Source organism: Halictus rubicundus, chromosome 9 (assembly GCF_050948215.1).
Source record: "Halictus rubicundus isolate RS-2024b chromosome 9, iyHalRubi1_principal, whole genome shotgun sequence".
Taxonomy (NCBI): Eukaryota; Metazoa; Arthropoda; class Insecta; order Hymenoptera; family Halictidae; genus Halictus; species Halictus rubicundus.
Genome location: NC_135157.1, coordinates 2,693,165 through 2,706,897, shown reverse-complemented (window position 1 = coordinate 2,706,897; position 13,733 = coordinate 2,693,165). Strand labels below are relative to the sequence as shown.

Genomic DNA, 13,733 nt, shown 5'->3' with positions numbered 1-13,733 from the left:
AGCAATAAAATAAGAATCGATTGAAGTGTCTCTTTGTAGGGGATTTCAAGATAAATTCAATGATCCATCAGACTGTGACCTTGAGATAACCTTGAACTAAGAATTAAGTAGGGACTCTTCTTGTGTAACAAAACTCTTTCATTTCATTTTCGAATCATTGTACAAAATATTGGACATACAATCTTTGTCGATATGTATTTTTATAATGTAATCTGTACGTTACTCAACATTTCTATTTAGACTGTAGATTTTATGCATTTAGCACTAATTAGAATATAAAACAGAGAAAACATTAAAAGGAATTGCGAAATACGATTGTACTATTTTTAACCCTTAGCACTCGAATGGCGACTGTAAGGCGCCACTAAAAATTCCTGTATCATTATTCAAAATATTTTTTACATTATTAAATTTGTTTGTATTTAATAAATTACTAAACATTTCAGTACTGTACGAGCAAATTCCACCACTTTCGTGTGTATAGCATGAAAAAATAAATATAGAAGGGAAATATTCTAGGTCGGAAAAAATATTTCGTTTTGGAGTTAAAATGGCTTCGAGTGCAAAGGGTTAATCTATTAGAATTGGTAAAAACAGAAATGATTGTGTATGTCAGTGCTGCTCAACATGCCTATTAGCGGGCAAGGGCGTCCGCCGATGCCCGTGGGCACAGCTACAGGCAAAGCTATGTGGGGGTAGGCCATAGCACATCGGGAGCTGGCCACATAACTGTGACATGCGTGTGACAAATACATGCGGCCTTGCCCGTAGGGGTGTGGCTTCATACCCGCCGTTCTGTGTATGCCCAGGGCAAGAAAATCGCTGCCCGTACGGGCAAACGCTGAACTGCTCTGGTGTAGGTAGCTCCTGTAACTTGCAGTCAATGCAGACAATATTTATTTTGCATAAAAATCCATAGTCTAATAATTACAATATGTAGATATTCACCAGTGGACTGCATATTGTATACATTTATAACAAAAACGACTGGCTGCAACTTGGAATAGTGGAAAGATTAAAAGAATCGGAGTATCCCCATAATACTTCAAATAAAATTATTGAAAAAAGAGACTTCTAAATGACTCTTACTTCTTGCAATAGTCGCAGAAAACTTTTATTTCACATCAAGAACGGCAGTGTAACCGTCAGATATACAGAGTGGGGCATTTAAATGGGAACACCTAAATATCTCGGTTATTATTAGTCGTACAAAAAATCTCCACAGAATAAAGTTGTACTGTTTCAAGGGGCGAATTTGATGATGGTAAAAATTTTTGCTCAAGGTCATTTTTTTACAAGATTTCAAGGTCATCGATATATTTTTAAATGGAATCATATATTTTTATTATGGCTATGTGATAACCGAGGTCAAGACGAATCCAACGACCTTTAATATTATGACCTTCACGTGACCTTGAGTTTGTTATCACCAACGATTCCACACCATATATTTACACTCCATGGGCGCTGGTGTACAACTTGTCCAAGCCATTTCAAATTTTCAGTGCACCAATAATGCATATTATGTGTATTTAGTTGCCCATGGTTAGAAAAAGAAGCTTCGTCAGTAAAGAGAACGTCACAAAATATTCATGTCTTTGTATTTGCTACAATGTTCACGTACAAAAAGCAACAGGATTCTCAAAGTCGTTGCCATGAAGCTCCTGATGTAAGGAAATATGGTGTGGATGAAATTTATGACGTTGCAATAAAGAACAAAGAATAAAGAACGACCAATTTTTCGACAACTTGTAGTAGGATCAATAGTGACTGTAGCCAATACAAAAGTTTCGGCATCTTCTCCAGGAGCAGGCTTTGATCGTTTTCTGTTCAGTGATTTAATACTCCCTGTTTTACAAAACAATTTAACTATGCGGTCATAACTTTGTCGAGAAGTATGATTTCTCTCAGGGTATCTTCCTGCGTACAATTGAGATGCTTGCACTTAGTTACTTTTAGCCTCACCATACACTAAAATAATTTCTACCTTTTCTGCATCACTGTGCACCATCGTTTCAGAAAAGTAACGTTATCTTTCACAATCGAATAAATTCCGATGAATTTCTTAAACGTACTGATTAGAGTCACCGCAAGGAGAAGAATTTGTATCAGTGTTTATAATTTATTGTAAGCATGTTTACAGTCATTAGTCAAGGTTCAACAACATCTCTTGAAACTCTAGTGGGATCATGTCATCGTTATTTCGTGTTCTACTTTTATGAATTTTTCGTACTCAAGGTCACGTGAAGGTCATAATATTACAGATCATTGGATTCGTCTTGGCGTCGGCTATCACTTAGCGATAATAAAGAATATGATTCCATTTTAAAAAATATCAATGGCCTTGAAATCTTGTAAAAAAAATGACCTTGAGAAAAAATTTTTACCGTCATCAAATTCGCCCCTCGAAACAGTACAACTTTATTCTATGGAGATTTTTTGTACGACTATTAATAACTGAGATATTTAGATGTTCCCATTTAAATGCCCCACCCTGTATAGTTATTGTTTCTAAGTCAAAGTTTACCGAAGTATGGTATGTAGGTATATCGGCAAAGAGATCTGAACTCGTTCAAGTGGTTAATTTGGGTACGAGGGAACTGCAATCCCGTCAGTGTTAAATATCGCTGCATGTCGACCCGGTCCATTGTTCTATACGACGATGTCTGGTCATAAACCGTCGGTTACTACAGTGACAGTCTAGTCTGACGCGTTCATCCATGCGCTGGCTGATTCGTGGAGTCTGTTACTACTTGATGGAGTTCCTGAGTTAGGTTACACTCGGCTCTCTCTAAACTATCACATTAGCAAACACAGTAATTTCCACTGGTGATCTTGATCGCAATTTTCGTCAGAGTGGTTCTCTAACTGAGCAACGAGGCTGTGGCCGAGTCTCTATCGCCATTAAGTGGCTTATATGAGGTCGTAGAAATTAAAATTTCTTTCATATAAATCGATAGCATAAAAACTACCTAGTACTATAAATCTACCTAATTTATAGAAGCGACGCACTGATAAGTAACTTTTCATTTAAATCTTCTTGCATTTTACTAATCACATTCAGCACACCAAACATATGACCGCGAATATTCACAAATGCAAAAACAAATGGCCAGACAAATATTTTCCACTTGTCACATATAGTAGATACTACCCCCTAACCGAAATTGACAATGAAGTTTTATCACAACTAAGTACACTGTGGATTTTATACATTTGTGGTAAAATTGAGTAGCTGCAATTTGAAACAGTAAAAAGACTGAAATGATTGAAGACAATTGACTGTACACTGGACTCCCTCTCATCCGGTTTCACTGTAAGTGGTCAACGCAATCGTTGTCGATTGTTATTTTTCTACAGTAATAATGCACTTCAACATCAGACGATCAACAATATATTTATACACTATTGATATTTTACTATATTATATCTAAATTTTATGTGCACGTAAATAAAAAAATATTTGACATACTTTTCATTTCATTTAAAACTTACATAGGGTAAGGGACCAATGACACTTATTTTTATTTTTAAAACATAATGAATATTAAAAAAGAGATATATCCCATATATATATCAACTGATTTTAATGAAATGAATTTAATATCTCTTTTTTAGTATTCATTATGCTTTAAAAATAAGTATAATTACCATAAGCACAGTAATTGGGTCCCTTACCCTATAGTATATTATTCGGATTAACTAGACAATCGTTTATCCGGTCAGGAATCCGGTCCCATATGGGTCGGTTAAGGGAGAGTCTACTGTATTACGTTACATTAAGTAAGTCCTGTTTCTTGTAACGGACGCGAAACAATTTTATTTTTCATGACGACCCTCAGTCTTGTAGTATTAGAGTAAATGAAATTTTGTAAGGGTCCATAGCGTTCACAGAAGGAATAAGACAGTAAACACTGTGTTCAATTTGAACTTTCCAGTCACGATTTTAACAACTACTTCGGTGTCATGGGCTGTTCTGTAGCTCGACGGCGAACGTGTTGTCACCGCTAATTTGCAAGACAATATCCGTGCAGACGATACCGAATCGATAACCAACAGCAACACGCACGTCTAAGAAACCGAGTACAGTAATAAGCATACCGGTTGGCAGATGCACGCGAAGTTCGCGGAGGTCTTATTGTAGCCGCAGACCGCGTTCCTGCCGCAATTATTCAGAACGTTGCAGCCAATGTGATCCTCGACGCACTGATATGTCCCGTCGCCGCTGTAACCCTCGATGCAGACGCATTGGTAGCCCCCGTCGCTGACTGACACGCACTGAGCATTCACGTGGCATTGGCGCGGGTTCGTCGAGCAATCAGACACCACGCAACGTCCATCCACCTTGCTGTACCCGGAAATGCAGCTGCACTCGCGTCGGGAGCTCGTTGGATTGTACGAGCACTTTTCGTTTTCCGAACAGTCCTCGTCTGCGTTGCACACGTCTGTTATGCAACAGTAAAGTATTACATATAGCAAACGTTGAAGTACGTTGGTATATAGAAACTCAATGGAGGCAACGCTGCTGAGAACGTGTTGATACCGAGGACACGTTAACGCGCTCGCTATCAGCGCTTGCTAACCAGCAATCATCATACATACAGCAATGTCTCGATATCAGGGACTAAAAATAAGAGTTATTCTAAAATTTTCAACGATAAAAATCAGTGATAAAAAGTTGACTAATGTTGAAACTTAAGATAATCTACACAAAATATAAAGAAAAAAATTCGTCGAACAAAATGATTAAAAAATATCGATTTTTATACTTTTTGGTTACAAATAACAGTTATTAGTGTCCAAAAAATTGGATCCTCCTCGATAACCGTTATCGATGAGAAGTTCATTTCGATTGCTCATAACAGTTATCAATGAGAGAAATTTATTTCGATCGCTAATAACAGTTATCGATGACCGAATTTCTTGTCACTTGTTCATAATAATTATTGATGAGAAAATTCACTTCATTTGTTTATTTAATTACTGAGTTACCTACTCTTTTTCTGATGGAGCAAGCCTGTAAAATTCATTGAGGAGCTTTCGTACAGCTCCCATACAGCGACCATAAGAACAAGACAAAATCCGAAAAAAAATTTGTCAACATTTTTTTAATTTGGAAATCAGAAATATAGACTCCTGTATTTATCAAAACTAGCGTGCATAATTCACGCTGTGACCGCAACTCAGGTTAGCGTTGAACGAACCTTTTCTGCTCTAAAATTAACGTTAGATGATTTGCAGTGTAATTTGTCAAGAGAAAATTTGGAAAAACTCATGTTTGTCACATTAAATTTTGATTGTAGCAATTAATTTTATGAATAAAAAATTTATTAAATAATTGATTGTCTACCATTTAAAAGTTGTACTATTTAAGAATAACTATTACAAATTTCCTTCATCAATAACTGTTATGAGCGATCGAAATGAACTTCTCTCATTGACAACTGTTATGAGCGATCGAAATAAATTTCTTTTATCGATAACTGTTATGAACATAACTGTTACCAACAAGAGAAATCATTTTCGGTTACTTATAATCCTTATTTGTAACCAATACGATTTTAGTCGATGAACTACTTGTTATTCCATGACTTTTTTTCCTTTTGGTTATAACAGTTATGGGCCCTACTTGATATGCATACAGAATGACCTACAATTTAGATTTCTGTGACACTTTCTATAGTCTGACATAAGAATGTTTCCAACAAAAGTTAATCAGTTTTCAATGGACTACAAATTCTACCATTAGGAATCTGAAAAGAGTCTTATTTCAATGTAAAGTCAAGGTCACCTTGATGATCTACTATACTATGTCCTTGGTGTGACCTTGAACTAAGAAATCGGTATTAGACAATGATTCTTTTTTTATTCAGAGGGCATATTACTATTGAATAGCTAAAATGAATAGATTCTTCCAAATCCGATACACGGAGATGGGCACACGCCGCGCGTCGCGCCGTCAACAAACTTTTCACCAATAGTGTGTGCCGATAGCGAACGTGTTAACTTTTCGTACAATCTTTGATACAGTGTACGTACTCAACTTCTACCAATAGAGTAATCAGAGTCATAGTAGAGCCATCGAACGCGAAATTGGAAAATCGCTGTCGTGGAAACCTCATATCCTGTGTACCAGCGACTTTTTTCGTCGTACATATAAGTAATGAAGTACCACACGATTTTACTACCCGTATATACTGTAGTTTCATTGCGAATTATTTCCTTCCTAGGAAAATATTGATGACTATGAAAAACATGTTTTCACTGGTTCACAAATTGATCATTGAGTGAATTACAACACCGAGTTGAGACTGGATTTTATGATAGTGTTGAGATAAAGTATTGTGTGTGTGTGTGATGGCGAAAGTCTTCTATGACTTTGTCAATCTGTTTTGTGTTTGTAAAACTGGATTCGAACTAGTTTGTAAGATGTAATACATCTTCCAATCAGGCATGCTCGTTCATGTCAAGAACATGTTTATCAAGCGGGTTAAGCAGGAAAGAGTGAAGTAATGACTCTGGGTGCAGCAGAGAAGGAAGTGTATGTCCTTACTATCGCAATACATTCGCATTACAATACATAGAAGTGTTCAGAATCTAGAAAGGACTATGAAGGACTCGTCCCATGAACTCCATTTGCGCTAATTGTCTTTTGTCTAATTTCACAATGTCTGGGCTCGAAAAAATTAATTTAATAATGTCCAGGAAGGAAATATTAGCTTAGGAATATCCATATTTAACCTTTGCATGCATTTTTATAAATATTGCAAATATCTTCCTCAGTAAGCTGAATCCTTATCAAAGTCTTCAATTCTAGGAGAAAATAAGAATGTATACTGATCTTTTGCTATCACAATAATTAATTTGCTTGCAACTTTAAGAATGAAATACGTGGACCTGATGTCGTCAACATGACATTCGTCCTCGAAGGGTTAATCCTTCCAGTACCGCGAGAAAAAGTTTTACCTAAGCAAAACGTGCCTAGTTTAATTGAAATGAAGTTTGAAAAAATAGTATAAAAATATCAGTCAAATAGTGTCGCCAATGACGGCAAATTTGTTCAGAAATAAAAGCTGGATATTTAGGAGGGATCTGTCCCTTTTAGGTAAAGAAATTGATATTTGCAGCAACTTTAGAAACGTAAAATTTAAAGCTGGGATTGAGCAAATGAAATTTCCCTCTTAATATGACTCTAAAGTGAAAACGCTTAACAAAGAAATTTGTTTTTACATCTTTGGTTATGATTATGTTTTATCTTTGATTATGTTTTACAATTGACTAGCTACAAGTTCTCTAGCCGAGCATGCGATCGCGCGACTGCAGAAGCAACGTTCTTTGTTTCCAGCGTGCAATATAAGCAAATAAAATGGGTGCCAGATCATTCGTGCGCCAAAAGATGACAAAGAAGAATTTGAAAAATATTCAATGTAACGACCGATAGGCCTGCAAGTTTTTCCGTCCCCCTGAAATCCTGGATTGCAAACGCATTTGTCCAACGGCTCCTCGTACTGGCAGGACGCGTTCGGGTCGCAGATGTCCACATCCATACAGGACACATCTGAGCCAGAATAACAATTCGATTTCAGTTCGCTCGTCATCGACGAGTACGATTTCCGCGCGTGGTCTCGTCGGGAAGCTATCGACGTAGATTTCACCGATGAAAATTCACCGGAACCAGTTCGACCAACGCCACTATGAATCGACAACAATCATTTTTTCCTTGATTCTCGTCCTCATCAGTTTGTTTTCTCAGCTGAATTATAAACGAATAAGCGAGGTTTAAAATAATAGAAAGGTTAAAAGAATTTTATCATTATGTTATGGTCAAGTTACAAAAATGATTAAAGACTGAAAGAAATTTTTGTTTGGATCACTTTTCCTGCAGGAAGATGTAGAAAATTGTGGGTTACACTTTACTTCAGAAAACCAGAAATTTGTAACTTTTTCTCATGTAATTCTGTAGATTTTGAGAAGAAAATCCCACCCAATTTGAACTTTCCGTTCAAAGACGCTGAAAATCCCACATTTTTATACACACATAACTTTTGAACTTCTGATCTCCTAGAATTTACACTTGGATTTTCGGCATTTTCTCGCCAAAATCTATAGAATTACATGAAAAAAGGTTAAAAATTTCTGGTTTCCTGAAGTAAAGTTTAGCCAAATTGTGATTTTGTATGACGATCGCCAGTTTGTTACTAAATCATCGATATCATGGAAAGATGAGTAAACGACGTTTTGAAAAATTGATCCGTTAATGATGTTTTAATAATTTTACATTATTGAATTCATTTTTCTTCAGTCAACGGACAAAACCTCGACCATAAATCTTTGAATTCGTTTCGGTGTTCACCAGAACGTCGTCTGATAAAACAAAAATGACAATATGAACGAAATGGCGAGTATGTTGAATTGAAACCATATAATCTGTTTTATTGTGTTTTCAAGTAAGTTGCAAAAGAATGTCTTATTTAAAAATGCATCGAATTTTAACAAATGCTCAGTGCTTACACGTTTGCTACAAACGTTTGACGGAATAACAATTTTTGTAATTGCAACTACTGCATGCAACGTATCCTTTTAAAAATTTGAAGGCAGTAAGTACAGCATTTCTGAAATAGTAAGTTTCATAATATCGTTCTACTTACTATAATTTTAAATCGCGTTACACCTAAGCTTGATTTGATTTTCTTTACATAAAATACAAAATCATAGTTTTCCCATGTGACCACTGGTAGCAACCGTTTTAAATAACTCGACTCGAAATTTGAACGTACAATAAGTGTACATTTTCCATTTCTACATAACAGGAAGTTATTAACGACAAAGAAGTTTCTCGCGCAGCTGTGAAGGAAATCATTAACATTTTGGACGACCAATGCCGATGTCGGTCGAACGTGGCCCTGATGAATTTTCATCGGTGAGAACAGTTTATCGATGAACGGTTACTATAATCGCTAAAAAGTGCAATACTTTAGAATCATACCTATTCTCGTGCAGTCTATACCATCCCCCTCGAAGTCGGGATTGCAGCGGCACTCGTAGTCACCGGTAGTCGCTACGTATACACACTGCGCGTAGGGATGACACCTGTTCACCACGTTGCACGGTACTGGACATAAGCGTGCGCAATTATGATAATTCGCTGGACTGCCTCACGTACGAAATTTATGAAGCCATTTCGCAGATCAGTTGCACCCGTCATCGGAGAAAATTCATGTGGGTTTCCCATCCGTACACGTACATCCGAAATCGTACATTCCGTACCGTTTTGCAAAAATAATCTAACAACCATGCTCTCAATAAAGAATCCCAACTACTTTGATACACGATACTTATCGTTTCAAAAATTCTTAAGATATTTTGTACAGCGTGAACACAAACTTGGTAATATAGAATCAAATCCAGCGAACAAGGCAATGAATGGTATTTTTTGCTGGGTACTACATTGTCTGATAAAGGATCATAGGTCCACATGAATTTTTCCCGGAACCTAAAACGATCGAATTCTCACGATTACGCCTCGAAAGACATGCTAGACCTTTTTCTGACGTTTCGACTGTCGCTTTAAGTTCTTTGCACTTTCTTCGTCGAAAGTATCCACCTTTTGTTGACATTTCTTCTAAAAACTTTCCTTACATAATGTTGCTATATTGCATACAACTACTCCTAGTAAAACAAGAATTCATAGAGGAATTCTAATTTTTAAAAAATTAGATCTCACAGATCCAATTGGTGGAAATAATATTAACCATCGCTTTGACGCGATCTGTCCGAGAACAATACGATTAATGCCTTAAGCTGTGTCCACGCTGTCCTTTTTATATTCGGTAAAAAGAGAAGAAGGCGACAAGAAGTTGCTCGATACTGCTTCAGTGTAGACACAGCTTGGGGATGTTTGAAAGTTCTCGACGTTTCTTAGAAATGTCAGCGGCATTTTTTCATGTACGGTCAGTCGAAACGTCGACAAATAGATTCGATCGTCAAGGTGATAGAACGAAGTAGAACGTAGACGGGATTAATGAAAGTGTGCGTGAAGTGTAAGCGCGCGTGCCAGAGATTGTTAATTGGCGAAATTAGCGTAAGCAAAGCGAAACCGTCGTACAGTGTACTCCTGATGGACCCATCGTTTCGTGGTTGTATCCTGGTCGGGCCACGCAAATCTCCTCCGTGTGGTTGTAATCGTATCCCCAGGGACATATGCAGTAGTCTTCGAAGCATTCCGGGAGTGGCCGTGCCGATACTAGAACGCACGATGCAAAACCGTTCGTCGCCAGCGGTTAGCGGGTTTCTCGACTCTGCTATGGTAAACTCTCTCGCATCGCGAACTCGTGCAATCACGACGTACCCGAATCGTATTTTACGTGCGATTAGAATCCATGCATATATTTTATTCCGTCATTGTCGATCCTTTGAGGTCCGCCCCTCCCCCCCCCCCCCCAAAAAAAACATTGATGCTCGCTTGTTGGACACTATCAGATCGCTAGACTGCGGATTTTGTGCATTCATGTCAAAAATGAGTGTGTGCCATTCTAAACTGTAGAAAAATTGCAATAATTGAAGAATATACAATGTTTCGAATAGTATCGATTAACAAAATTTCGAATAACAAAACTTTTTCGTTTCCAATGCTCTTTTTACAGAACTTTTATGAACATATTCGTGACATTTTTGTGATTGAAATGACACCAGACGCGACGCAATTTGGATCCTATTTACTTGTTTAATTCACGCTACAGTAGAGCCTCGATTATCCGAACCAATATCGGGCGACCATAGTTCGGATAGGAGAACAGTTACCAGCTGGAGTGCTGCATTAAATCTTTACTAATTTGTATAATAAATCGTGTTGTACACGGCTCATCTCAGAATGAACTGTTTACATCTGAAACACGTATTTGGACAATGCAGAAATCAGACATCGGTTCGGATAATCGAGGTTTTACTGTATCATTAATTAAACAAGCACCTGTGCTGCGAATAATGCCATTTTTGGTCTCATTTTGGTTGAAGAAAGGTTGATAAAAAAATATAATTAGAAACGAAAAAGTTTTGCAACAGATCAATACACTATTATAACATTCTCAAATTGTTAAAATCATTACTATTCTTTTTTTAATGACCAATCTTCGCTCCTGTCTCTTGCAATTGATGCAGAACATTTTTATTTTGCCTAAAGATCCGCAGTATAGTGATCGCATATGGTTGCCCAAGCGTTTAATTAATTGCATTTCAATTTGTGATGTCTTGCTAAACGATTGTAAAATTTGCAGAAAATTTTAGGCAATCTATTATTTACTTGGGTCGTTGCGGTATTTTCTTAATGGAAAATCTTTGAAGACGCAGAGAAAGAACAAGTACACGTGTCTGGCCTTTACGGTATGGAAAGTGATCATCTTGATGCTGACGGAACAGGCAAGTAATTATAAACAAAAGTAAGTAATAGTAATAATAAATAAAAGCTACTAACTATTTATTATAAAGAAAAGCTGTGAGTGCGTTGTAAAAGTTTCATTCAATTCCGTTTCGTTTGAACGTGTCCATAAAGGTAGAAGATTGACGAGAACTTCCTCTCTCCGAATCCGTGCTCGCAGGAAACTAAAGTCAACCGAAGCTACATTAAATAATACGAAACCGCGCGTTTTATACTTCCTGGAACGCACAAAGCTTCTGAATTTACAAAAGTATCGGTTAATACAGCTCGGAAATGAATTAAAAACTTGTTTCTTCCGCAAGAATTCTGTGCTCCGCGAAAGTACAGGTTCCGCGAAACCGTTTCAAAGGCGATTAACAATACAGTCGAAATAGCCGAGGAAATAATTTCGAGACGGTTCACGCTAAAAGTAGCATCGGTCGCGAGGCAGGGATTGAAAAAAAAACTTTTCCCTGGGAAAAGTTGGCTCGCCGTGCGAGTCCCGTCGATCCTTTTTCCCGCGTCCATGTTCTTTCTTTCCGTCAACTTTTTTTTCACGCCGGCACGTAACTTCGTCCTCAAAGGATTGAACTTTAAGAAGCTTATACTCCTCCTATCGTTTCAAACTCGTAAACGATTAAGAATCTCGTGCAAGCGAAGTTCCTGAGCGCATTCCTCGGGGCGGGGCTCCCGCGGCGGAGGAAAAATCGCCGTCGTCGCCGCCGTGCCGATATTCGGTGAATTATGCGAATCCGAAAATGAAGTCCGGGGTTGGATAATTCGCCGAGGGATCGAGCACCGGGCAATATTATTCTTGGTACTTACAGTCCCGCTGGTAGTAGACCGTCCTGGACTCCTCTTCCTGGCGCACGCATTCGTAATTCCTGTACTCCCAACCGTTCGCGCACCAGCACGTATCATCCTCGCACTGCGGTTCCGGCGGTTCGTCCGTTGTGGTCGTGTCTGCTTCCGGGTGGCACGTGTAACCATCACCTGGGGACAATTGTAATCATTCGAATGGAAGTCGATCCCAAAAACAACCGAGCCACGATTCCATTGGCGGAACGGTGTCCCGCCGAAGAGTCCCTGGCTATGTCTTCGAAACTTCTGTATAAAGTTGTCGAGACTGGAGTTTGCGTGTGTACACGGAATCCGTGTTCACAACACTAGAACTACCACACCAGTCAAAATGACTGGTTTGACAACTTTATTTTAAAATTCCTACTTCATGTTATATTTTTTCTCCTCAATGATGTAATGACTTTTGCAGGGATAGCTAAAGGAATAATATAATAAACTTTAATTTTGTTTTATTCATTTAAAATAAAAATAATTGTTTATCATGGCTACTTATACCAGTACCAGTCAATTTGGCTGGTGTGAACTTATTGAACCGTATAGTATGAAGGGAAGGACCATAACAACCGACAATTTTTTTACAAGCTTGTCGCTGGCATATAAATTATAGGCCAAAAGAACCACACTGGTTGGCACAATACGCGGAAGAAAAAGAGAACTCACAAAAATTTGTAAAACGAAGAAGGATACCATGGCTCGCTTTTCGTCGCTGCTGTATCGATCAAATGAGATTACACTCGCAATTTATAAAAGTAAGCCGAAGAAGAATGTTTTTATCCTGAGCTCAAAACATAAACCCGTCAAAATTGGAAAAAGCGAAAAGGGCCTACCTGAAACGGTCGAATTTTATAATAAAACAAAATTTTGGGTAGATATAGCAGACCAAATGGCAAAAAATATAGCGTGAAGTCGGGATCAAGAAGATGGCCACTTCAAGTATTTTTTAATATTTTAGATTAGCTGGCATAAATGCCTAGATTTTATATAAGGAAACCACAGGTGAGCAGATATCCAGAAAAGATTTTATGTTTCAATTAGCAGATGAACTTGCCGCTGACTATGAAAAATCACGGATAGAACAAAGAGCATCTGAGATCCAAAGTACGTCAAAGAACTCACCTTATTTACGCAAATGGTGTCGGATAGGGTACTGAAATAATAATAAGACTACCACCATTTGCAATCATTGTAAGCAATATGTATGCGGAAAATGCACGCAGAAGAAACTTTACGTTTGTAAGAACTGTGACGAATGATAACTTTTGTACCTAATAATTTAAGTTATATTTGTATTTTATTTATTCTATTACGTTTATTATTATTATATTATTATATTATACTTCTTATATTTACCAATGGAAATTTATTTTAATATTCTTGTTACCAAAGATTTTGGTACTAAATATTCTTCATTATTGTACTTATTGTTATTATTATAGTTGTTATTATATAGTTTTTATGA

General features: G+C 37.4%; 1 protein-coding gene across 4 annotated transcripts in view; it reads right to left on the bottom strand.

The window, feature by feature from the left end:
* Ndg (Nidogen) overlaps window positions 1-13,733 on the bottom strand; it is a 52,070-nt gene that overhangs the window by 9,484 nt on the left and 28,853 nt on the right. Inside the window, exons 11-15 of one of the 4 annotated variants that reach the window (XM_076793969.1) lie at window positions 12,239-12,406; window positions 10,106-10,243; window positions 8,987-9,112; window positions 7,436-7,558; window positions 4,102-4,445 (exon numbers count right to left, since the gene is read on the bottom strand). In XM_076793969.1, the coding sequence (XP_076650084.1) occupies window positions 4,102-4,445; window positions 7,436-7,558; window positions 8,987-9,112; window positions 10,106-10,243; window positions 12,239-12,406 (899 nt within the window). The remainder of the gene's footprint in view (window positions 1-4,101; window positions 4,446-7,435; window positions 7,559-8,986; window positions 9,113-10,105; window positions 10,244-12,238; window positions 12,407-13,733) is intronic. The other 3 variants (XM_076793970.1, XM_076793971.1, XM_076793972.1) reach the window with 3 other exon arrangements.